Source organism: Cibotium barometz, chromosome 2, assembly GCF_041138505.1.
Source record: "Cibotium barometz isolate CiBa-2024 chromosome 2, ASM4113850v1, whole genome shotgun sequence".
NCBI classification, from domain to species: domain Eukaryota; kingdom Viridiplantae; phylum Streptophyta; class Polypodiopsida; order Cyatheales; family Cibotiaceae; genus Cibotium; species Cibotium barometz.
Window position 1 is genome coordinate 52279168 of NC_141047.1, and position 10731 is coordinate 52289898.

The 10731-nt window shown below is 43.6% G+C and overlaps 2 protein-coding genes across 2 annotated transcripts; both read right to left on the minus strand.

Moving 5' to 3' along the window:
- Nucleotides 1-4313: 4313 nt before the first annotated feature.
- LOC147641215 (uncharacterized) lies at nt 4314-5554 on the minus strand. The gene has a single exon (XM_086809999.1). The coding sequence runs from the start codon at nt 5341-5343 to the stop codon at nt 4639-4641; it is 705 nt and encodes a 234-aa protein (XP_086666125.1). The 5' UTR covers nt 5344-5554; the 3' UTR covers nt 4314-4638.
- A 1047-nt stretch (nt 5555-6601) lies between these two features.
- On the minus strand, nt 6602-8636 carry LOC147641216 (UDP-glycosyltransferase 85A1-like). Its single transcript, XM_086819241.1, has 2 exons — nt 7773-8636; nt 6602-7676 (listed from the first exon to the last, which is right to left on the minus strand). The coding sequence occupies exons 1-2, from the start codon at nt 7987-7989 to the stop codon at nt 6754-6756; spliced, it is 1140 nt and encodes a 379-aa protein (XP_086675367.1). The 5' UTR covers nt 7990-8636; the 3' UTR covers nt 6602-6753.
- Nucleotides 8637-10731: the final 2095 nt, after the last annotated feature.

Below are 10731 nucleotides of genomic sequence, written 5' to 3' on the forward strand. Positions count from 1 at the left end.
ATATGCTAGCTGGAATGATAGTTAGCATACAGGATATACTAATTAGCATATCCAGTATGCTGGTTAGTATACTGGATATGCTAATTAGCATATCTTGTATGCTAACTAGCATACTGGATATGCTAATTAGCATACTTGATATGCTATTAAGCATGTTGGATATGCTAATTAGCATATACTGTGCTCTAGTAAGCACATAGAAGCTTTTGGGTACACTTGAATTGCTTAGAGATTATAAGGTTTACTAGTTAGCATACCTGGTATGCTTGTTAGCATACTTGATATTCTAGTTAGCAGCATAAACGGGAATGCTAATTAGCATACTGGCCTAGCTGCACACATAGTTAGCACATGAAACATACTATGTAGCATACATGACATGTTTATAAAGGGTGTAATCAAAGATTTTTTTGTTGCAGGCCTCTCAAAGCCCCTACATGATGTGGGCAGTGTGCATGACACCAAAGGTAAGGGAAAGGCTGCAAAACCCTTCGACTGAGAAGGGTGGTGAGCTAGATACAATGAATGAAGGAGTAGATGCGGGATCCCAGCAAATGCAAAGTGCAAGCATGAAAACAACAGAGGAAGGCAGTGACGTGAGCAGTAAATCAGAAGAAGATGATTTTTTTGTCATGGTTCCTCATGCGCGTGCCATGCCTGCTGCAACTGACACAGTAAAAACTTCTCAGCAGACAATGGCTAGTGCCATTGCAGGGGAAACATTGAAGACTAACAGCATAGAGGACCTGTAGGAAGTTGGTGATAACAGCCCTCTCGAGGGTTTTTTGCGAAAGGCTAAGGCAAGGATAAAAGTGGGCCCGGAAGAGGTACCTGAAGAAACTACAAGCAACGGCTATGGTTCCCCAAAGAAGATGGAGGACAAAGCTGAAAGCACCAAAGGTGAAAAGAAAGCCACCCGCTCAAGAGCTTGTAAAAAACTATGTTAAGACCTTTCCTTTTTTGCCCAGATTCTGTACTGTAAGCAGGCAACTGTCACTGTTCAGTTGTTTAGCCTTTACTTAGTGTTCCCATACCTATGCCCTTCACTCTTATGGCTATGCCATTTTGAAAACCTAATGCCACTTGTGGCTATCATGTAATTTTTTTTATTTTCTCGGTGAAAATGTCTTTATGTAATATAATGTTGAGCAGTAGTCCATTATAATTTTCTGCCAATCTATGAACTTCTTCACTTCGTATCGCTGTTTCTTTGCAGAGGAAAAGAACTAGCATTAATTGCCTTGCCTGATGTAAATGCTACCATGCAATGGCAAAAATTACGGAAATGGCGAGTCCGCAAAGCCAGGCAGATAAGGAGACAAAAATTGGAGATTGAAAAGCGGCTCGAACGATATTCACAGCGTGCCCATAGAATTTTTGAGCGCCTAAATTATGTTCACCCATCAGGGGAGGTTATATATGCTGAATGGTATCCTCTTCCAGACCCAATATGGGTGCCTAAGCGACTGTGTGATGAAAAAAGGGCTCTTTTACTAGATCTCAACGGTCTTTACTGAGGGCGGTAGAGACTCGCTTTGGCGAAAAGCCCCCTGCATATGCAGATGAAATGTTAAAATACAATGTAGAGAATAAGCAGGTGTTCTGTCGCAAGGACAACCACATGTTTTTGGACTGGTGTCTTTAGTTCTTCAGTGTGTATATTTAGAGCACAAGCATGCATCGTAAAGTCATGAATATTTGCAGGGCTGTTTTTAAATTGCAGGTGCCAAGGATTGCCGATTTTTTTGCGCAAGAGCACTGCAGTCCGCAACCCTGGCAGATCTTGAATAAACCTATGTTTATGAAAGATTTAGCCTTGTTTTGGAAATACAATCCGGCGTACAATGCCCAAAACACGCTTCTGATTGATGATAGCCTCTACAAAGTGTTTCAGAACCCAGCACAAGCTTGGGAGGACCAGAGTGCTGAGGAGAGACCACAGTTTCTTATAGAAACTTTGAAAGACTGGCTTTTTCTTTGGCTGCAGTCGGATGATCGGGTAGCGTATGTGGCTGACAATTTCTTTGATACAGGCTCTGATAACTTCTCTGATGCAAACAGTTGCTAGAGGCTGAGAGACAAGCAGAATTTCATCGCAAACAAAAGGAAGATGACCTAGAAGCAGAGAGAGAGGAGAGAGCTAGGCTGGAGAGGGAAAGAAAAGAAAAGGAACAGCAGAGAGGCGACCTAGAACCAGAGAGAAAGGAAAAAGCAGAGGAAAAGGAGAAAGTAGAGAAAAAGGAGGGAGCAAAAAAGCCCGGTCACTACAAATGCCCTCTGAGGAGGCCTAAAGATTTTTGGCGGGTGTGACTTATTGTAAAATTAAACCCTATGTAATGTTATTTGATGCTGGAAGTTAATGATGAGATAATCTTTTCAACAGTTGCCTCCTACTATTCCATTTTATGTGTTACAGAATTATGTATTGGGTTTTTTGTTAGGTAGCACACACTATAAAGTAGCAAGTATACAGTTAGCGTATACTGTGGTAGTTAGCATACACTATATGCTAGTTAGCATAATCCTGTATGCTAGTTAGCACACTATATAGCAGCTAGTTAGTATACAGTTAGCATATACTGTGCTTGTTAGCATACACTATATGCTAGTTAGCATATACTGTATATGCTAGTCAGCATATACTGTATATGCTAGTCAGCATATACTGTTCTAGTTAGCATACAGTATATGCTAACTAGCATATACTGTATGCTAGTTAGCATACGCTTTATGCTAGTTAGCACACACTATGTAGAAGCTTGTTAGTAAACAATTATCATATACTGTGGTAGTTAGCATACAATATATGCTAGTTAGCATATACTGTATGCTAGTAAGCACACGCTATATAGTAGCTAGTGAGTATATAGTTAGCATATACTGTGCTAGTTAGCATACCCTATATGCTAGTTAGCATACACTATATGCTAGTTGGCATATACTGTATGCTAGTTATAGTTAGCATACGCTATATGCTAGTAAGCACACAATATAAATTAGGTAGTTAGTATTAACATGTACTGTGCGAGTTAGCATACAGTATATGCTAGTTAGCTTATACTATATACTAGTTAGCATTCTATATATTCTAGTTAGCATACACTGTATGCTAGTTAGCATACGCTTTATGCTAGCTAGCACACACTTTGTAGAAGCTTGTTAGTTAGCATATACTGTATATGCTAGAGTCAGCATATACTGTTTGTTGTACCGGATATGCTAGTTGGAATGATAGTTAGCATACAGGATATACTAATTAGCATATCCAGTATACCATATCCAATATGCTATAACTAGCATACCTAGTATGCTAACTAGTAGACCTTGTAACCTCTAAGCTAATCCAATATGCTCCAAAATGCTTACTAGCATATAAAAATTGGTAATTAGCATATCCAACATGCTTAATAGCATATCAAGTTGCTAACTAGCATATTCAGTATGCTAATTAGCATAACCAATATGCTAGTTAGCATACAAGATATGCTAATTAGCATATCCTGTATGCTAATTAACATTTCAGATAGCAATCCAATATGCTAACTAGCATATTGGATATGCTAATTAGCATTCAATATGCTAACTCCGGTATGCTAATAAGCATACCCAATATGCTTACTAGCATATTGGATATGCTAATTAGCATCCACTCATCCAACTAGCATATCCAGTGTGCTAGTTAGCATACTGGTTACGCTAATTAGCGTATCTTGTATGCTAGTTAGCATATCCAGTATCCTAACTAGCATATCCGTTGTGTTTATTAGCATTCTGGATACACTTTTTAGCATATCCGGTATGCTAGTTAACATACTGGATATGCTAGTAGGCCTACTTGATATGCTAATTAGCATATCCGGTATGCTTGTTAGCGTATTGGGTATGCTAACTAGCATATATGCTATGCTAGTTAGTATATAGGGTATGCTTACTAGGATGCTAGTTAGCATACAGAAGAGTATGCTAACGAGGATGCTAGTTAGCATGCAGGGTATGCTAACTAGCATATACGGTGTATGCTAGTTAGCATCCTACTAGCATATCTAGTATGCTAACTAGTATACTGGATATGTTAATTAGCATATGCAATATGCTAACTATCATACTGTATATGCTAACTAGCATATCTAGTATGATAACTAGCATACCTGGCATGCTAATTAGCATATTCATTATGCTAACTAGCACACCTTTTATTCCCAATATGATCAAGCTTGCAAATTGTATGTCCTGTATGCTAGCTAGCAAGCATACATTCAAGTATGGTTTCTTACCAATCTCTGGTGTGGTTGGATGTCGTTGTGTTGCAAGGTTGCACAACCATACGGTAGGTATGCTTTTTTTTGCAGAAGGGAGCCCTACATACGGTCCCAAGGGAGCATGTAGCAGCAAAGCACAGAAGGTGATAATTATGCTCACATGGGAGCTTGACCATTGCAAGGAATGGTTGGACCTCAAGGGGCAGACCACAGCTAGTACACAGGTTTGTTCCGATGTTGTCTTGCACGTCTCTATCCTTCATAAAACTAGCAAGGGCTAGATTAGTTAGGGCAGTTTAGAGAAACGAGCCCTGCAGCTTGGACTGCATGTGTATCAGAAGTTCAAACCAAGACAAAAAGAGCATGGTAAGTACATGAGTTACCTGAGCACATGTACCAAACATAAAGTGCAGAGATGAAACTTACGGACACTTACCAGTTTACAGGTTATGTCTATGTCACTATCTATGGGGTCATCTTCACGAAGAGGAAACCCCATAGCCTCTATGGTGTCTTTGGTTGTCTCTATTCTGACTTCAAGCTCCATCTTTCGCCGGGCATCCACATCATTGCTTTGCAATAGAGCCTGCAACTCCATCTCAGCTGCTTGCAACCTCTGTCTCATGGCCGTGACAATAAGATTGACCTTCACATTTTTTGCATTCAAAGCCCTAGCAAGTTCCAGGCCCTCTTGCACTTTGTTTAGATTCTGTTTCTCATAATGTAGCTGTGTTTTCATTTGAAGGACAGCTGCCTTCATGCACTGCCATTCCTCCAACCCACAAAAATGAAGAATGTTTTCCTCGCAGATGTCAGCAGACTCATCCTCAATTTTTGAAGCTGAAAGCTGAAGATTGCGTAGTCTCCACTTGTTAACATGGCCCTCATAATAGCCCTTCTCTCGAATATCCTGCAAGTACTGCACTGCAAACTCGGCCCAATTGAACCTAATGGCTGTCCCGCTTGCAATCACGGCAGGACTGAATTCTTTCACGAAACCCTTTGCAAATGCAGAGGAAATTTCCATGTTGGTTGGGGCCTTCTGGTATACATTGTAGTGCAGTTTCATCATCGACTCATACATTTCGGTGTGGATGGTGCTGCATTTGATGCGGTACTGGCTGGGATCCTTTGTTTGTTTGAACACACTGAACCATTCAGCATCACAGTGACCTGCTCCCACCTAACCATTTTGGGATCTAAACCCTCCATGGAAAGGCCATAAGCAGCATTGAACTCTACCAAAGTTGTACAAAATTTTTCCTGCATGGGGATCACGACCTTCGGAGCTTTCCATCGGCCTGCACACATCAAAGGAAAATGTGCTCAACTGCAAAGGAAAATGTGCTCAACTATATTGCATGGAAATGTGCTCAACTGCATGGAAATGTGCTCAACTGTATTGCATGGAGAATTGTGGTACTGAAGCCGAAAGTAGAAGAGAAAACACACAGAACCCGCACAAGAGAGAGAGAGAGAGAGAGAGAGAGAGAGAGAGAGAGAGAGAGTACCCGAGAGGGACATTGGGGAACCTTGAGATCGCTTTACAGGGAGATGGAGAAGCAGAAGGGGCTCTGCGTTTTCTATGTATAGGAGAAGCAGAAGGGGCTCTGCGTTTTCTGTGTATAGGAGAACACGAATGCGCCGCCTTGCTTGCGGGCTCCATGGTGCTCTGGCCTTTGCACTTCATCACCCCACCACTCCGCTGTAACGCCCGTGCTAACTAGCTTCAAAGACTAGCTCGTAATTCAATATACCACAACTTTCATTGATTATTCTTTTTTTTTTTGAAGTGCTCATTTGAGCTTTTTGTATCAGCCAGAAGTTTTAAATATGATTACTAATATAGTGACTTACATGCCTAAACTTATGTTAACTAGGAATGTTTGTTCACACATGTGAACTACCATAAAAAGCATAGCACGTTAACATGCTTCTACCCGAATGGAAATTGTACATATAACTGGCACCTTTGAAGACCGCATCACGAGAAGTAGCAAGAGGTTGACGACAATAGAGGACAACAAGAGAGAGATTATTGGGGACGCAACAAGAGAGGAATTGATGTGGTTATGAGATGAGATGACGGTTATAAAAACCTTCATTAAATAAGGTTGAAGAAACCTAATAATACCTTAGCACTTTTAAGGTTTTCCTATTACGCCTCTTACACAAATTAATGAAAAAACATTTCTCCCTCGTTATCCGCCCCTAGTTTCATCCTTGTATGCCTCCTTGTCTTTTTTGTAGGTGCAAATTTAAGACACTCACACTCTCGTTTTATAAAATGTACTAGTACTTTTATATTTGATGTTTCATCGTTCATTGCTAGAAAACAATCAAAGGAGGGCCTATTATTGCAGAGAGCATTCTCTCGAAGACCGGCCTATTGAGAGCATCCCCTCAAAAGAAACCAATCATCTTTCCTACGTCGAGTTTCAAAGAATGGATGTTTGTCTTATCTGACAAGATTATCTTATGTAATCATGCCTACCTAGGAGAAAGCCTTAACGACGGCCTGGATGTTGCTGTGTGATGATCCTCCGGGCTGCAAGCTCCGGTGTGCGGCCTCTCTGAGCTTGCTAGCATTCTTCCGCAGCGTCTTACCCTCCTCGCCTTCCATTGCAGCCCTCACCATCTTCTCCACCTCGCTTCGTCGCACAAGGCCATCTTCCGCTTGGAACCTGAGCCCTACCTTCCATTCCTCCACCACAAACTTGGCGTCGAGCCACTGGTCCGCGAAGTAGGGCCAGCAGAGCATGGGGACCCCTGCGGAGATGGCCTCGGTGGTGGAGTTCCATACACAGTGGGTAAGGAAGCCGCCCACGGAGGGATGGGAGAGCACGCGGAGTTGGGGCGCCCATGACACTATGTAGCCGCGGTCCTTGGTATTTTCTCGGAACTCTTGTGGGATGCTGGAGGCGTCCGCCACGAGGTCTGGGCGAAAGGCCCAAATGAAGCTCTGCCCACTGGCTTCCAGGCCGGCAAGCAGCTCCTCAAATTGCTGCTTGGAGAGGAGCGTGATGCTGCCGAAGGAGATGTAGAGCACGGACTGTGGCGGCTGTTCATCGAGCCACTGCAAGCAGTGGTCCTCTTCCTTCCACAGGCTGGTGCTGCTTTCCCCCTCCAATTCTTCGATGAGCAAGCCCACTCCGTAGATGGCGCAGGGCCGTCGCAGGTGCTGGGGCAGGGCTTGGAAGGCCGGGGCCTCGAGCTCCTCAAAGGAGTTGACGACGATGGTGTGGGCGCTCTCGTAGGCTATCCGGCACGCTCGAAGAATGGCAGGGTAGGATTGCTCCGTGTCGTCCACTACATGCTTCATTGATGGCATGTCAGCGTTGCGCAGAGCGGGAAGGCCTGGAAGGTCCTTGCAGAAGAGATCTGCTGGCCTCTCTCGATGGATGCTGGCGTGCATTGCTGCCAAATATGTAGAGCCGGCAAATGTCGTGATCAGACAAATTATGACGATGTAACTAATTGTGACTGGAGCAACAAAAGGAAATTTTAGCTTACCGTCTTCGAAGGGGATGAGGCCGTTGTGGATGTGGAGCAGGAGGAGGTTCATGCTTTGGCTGGACGGGAACATAGCGATCCTCGGGAGGTTGAACTTGTCGCCCACCCTCTGTGCCGGACCGGACATGAAGATGTCGGAGATAACACACGTGACACGGGGGCCTTCCTTGTTGATGCGCTCCACCAGCTGCTCGATGGGACCACTCAGCACTTGCATCGCCTCGAGGAAGTCGGCCAGAAATCATTGGCCAGGTCGAGACCCTGGACAGGTATGCTAGCTCGGCGTATATTGCTGGGCGGCGGCTCTTGCTTTTCATCTACGTGCTTGGCAGCAGCGGGGTGCTTCTCGTCCTCCAGCTGGATGATGCGCTGGTGGATGGGGTCGATGTTCACGAAGGTGATGAGGAAACCATGGGAGGCCAGCGTCTTGCAAAAGCGCATGAGCGGGTTGATGTGGCCTTGGGCGGGCAAGGGGATGGCTACTGCGTGCGGCTTAGTTGAGTGAGCGGCGGCGGCGGCGGCGGCGGCGGCGGCGGCCATATTGGAACTGGCTGGCTAAGGTAAAGTAGACGGTGATGAATTATTGCTGCAGATCGAGAAGAGGTCTCCGCGCAACTTTGATTTTATAAGCGAGGGCAGTCTCCGGTCTCTACTTAACGTCATGTACTCCATAATTTCTTAATCGTTTCGAACCTCTTTCTTCATCGTTTGCACTCTACTTCTGTCGTCAGGCCCTTCATCACTACCGCATCTCCCGAGGCAAGGCCAGCTTGCAAGCGAGACTCGGTCAAATGGAAAAGTGGATTACAAAGATATCATATATTTAGTGGGAAAGTGGATTACAAAGATATCATACCACTAGACTACACGCCCCTGGCCCTACTTCCAACAAAAGGCTTCACTTCTTTAAGCATGCCTTCACTTCCAAAAGGGTTGATGTGTTACTTTTAAGAAAATAGTATATCTCACCTTTGAGGGCTCGTTTCTTGAGCTCACACTTATTTTTGGGTGCACACAATGCACATTCTTACGCTTGTGCACACATTCTTGCACTCTCTCCCTAAGTCTCATCTCTATGAAAACCTTATAGAAGGTTTGTACCTTGATCTCGTATTGTTTTGATTGCCCAAGTTCATATTTTTTCTTGGGTGTGCACAGTGCACATTCTTACGCTCGTGCACACAAATTCTTGCACCTATGCACATTTTCTCTCATTGGGACTGCATGGGAACAAGCTCTAGTGGAGGATGGGTTAGGACTAACCTTAGGGATTAAGGTTAGGGTCAGGCATCCAAGGGTCACACATGAGGAATGGAAAGTCAAGAGTCACTTGAGGGCCCTCCTATATAATAGGGGCATGGGGCACACTCAAGGGAGCTGGGTGGAGCTTGGGAGCTTGGTGGGCATTGGGGCTTGGAGCTTGGAGGCTTGGAGGCTTATGCTATGGTCTCTTGTGTAGAGGTCCATATCTTCTCACCTACCATTTCACACTATAGCTACATGCTATTGGATTGTGTTATACCTCTTGATGGTATGGGACATCAAGGTAGAGGTATGATGTATTTCATTCTTTATTCATGTGTGCATCCCTTGGGCTCGGGGGTGGTTGGGTGGTTGAGTTTATGCCTGATTTATGCATGTTTTATGCATAACAATTATCTAGAGAGATCTTAGGGTTTTAACATGGGGGGAAATAAATGTCTAATGCTCGAGGTGGGATTCACCCCAATGATCTTAAACTCCACATTAAGTTGCATCCAACACCCCAAAACATATTCATTTAATTAGCGCTTCCTCATGATAATGGATTGGGTATGAGATGCTTTTGTGAACCCATCTCATGGCAAGTGAGCTACATGAAGGGAAATATAACCCATTATGGCAATGAGATATTCACTTTTAAGATCTACAATATGTCAACAAAGATCTTCATTATGCCAAAGAAATCATTATCGATAAGATGTAAGAAGTTGGGCCCATTGAGCATTCACAATGGCTATCTCCGATACTGGTCATCCCAAGAAGAAGATCGATAAGATCTGCAATTGTATAGTCTACTTCTGACCACTCAATAAGTGCATGATCAAGGAAGGCTTCCCTTCATCTACATCTGTGTAGACTTCACACCACTCAATCAATGCATGATCAAGTATGGCTTCCCTCGAGAGAGAGCCTTGGAGGGTGTAGCGGGAGTCGCATGCTCTTCTTATCCATGGATGGCTAGCTAATCTCCCTTTCTATCTTGTCTTCCTTCCTAAACTCTTTTTGCCTCGCTCTCTCTTCATCCATTAAATTATGGCTTTATCAATCACTTCAAGAAGACCAAAGGAGGAGATTGAAGAGCTCCTATTACACAACACAAAGGATGAAATGGGGAATGGGTAGGAACAAGCTTTTGTAAGGGTGCCTAGGTTTTCATGCAACCAAGTGCATGTGGTCCACATTGTGTTTTGATCGAGGGGTTTTAAATCATCATTAAAAGGATAAGTTACTTAGGTTCAAGAAAAAGAAGGAGGAAGGTTTGGTGGCTATCCACATTTTGTTCGATCGACGGGTTTTAAATCATCATTAGAAGGGTAAGTTACTTGGGTTCAAGAAACAGAAGGAGCAAGGTCTGGTGGCTATCGTCCACCAGCACGTGTATGGGCTTGCACCAGCATGGAGGAACCAAGTTTCCTTGCAATTGTAAGCACCCCACATTCCTGCTTGTCCTGATGTGCTAGCTTTCGATCCATATTTCTGTTTTATAGTTTGATGAGTTTTTGTGTTTATGTTTGTGCACTTTTACAGGACGACGTCTTTTTCAATGAAAATGAACATGTAAAATAAAACTCAAAAGCATCCAAATGCATGTCCAAATAGTCGTCGATATAGATACATCAAAGTTAGCGTGTAAAATAGCATCAAAACAAGCATCAACAATTAAAAGTTTTGGATGGTTTTTTTAATGCAAATTTTG

What these genes read in the sequence shown, in the direction of transcription:
- LOC147641215 (XM_086809999.1), bottom strand. Translation starts at nt 5,343, where the DNA reads ATGTATGAGTCGATGATGAAACTGCACTACAATGTATACCAGAAGGCC.
- LOC147641216 (XM_086819241.1), bottom strand. Translation starts at nt 7,989, where the DNA reads ATGCAAGTGCTGAGTGGTCCCATCGAGCAGCTGGTGGAGCGCATCAAC. An exon ending in CCTCATCCCCTTCGAAGACG is followed by an intron (nt 7,677 to 7,772) that starts GTAAGCTAAAAT and finishes CATATTTGGCAG; the next exon opens with CAATGCACGCCAGCATCCAT.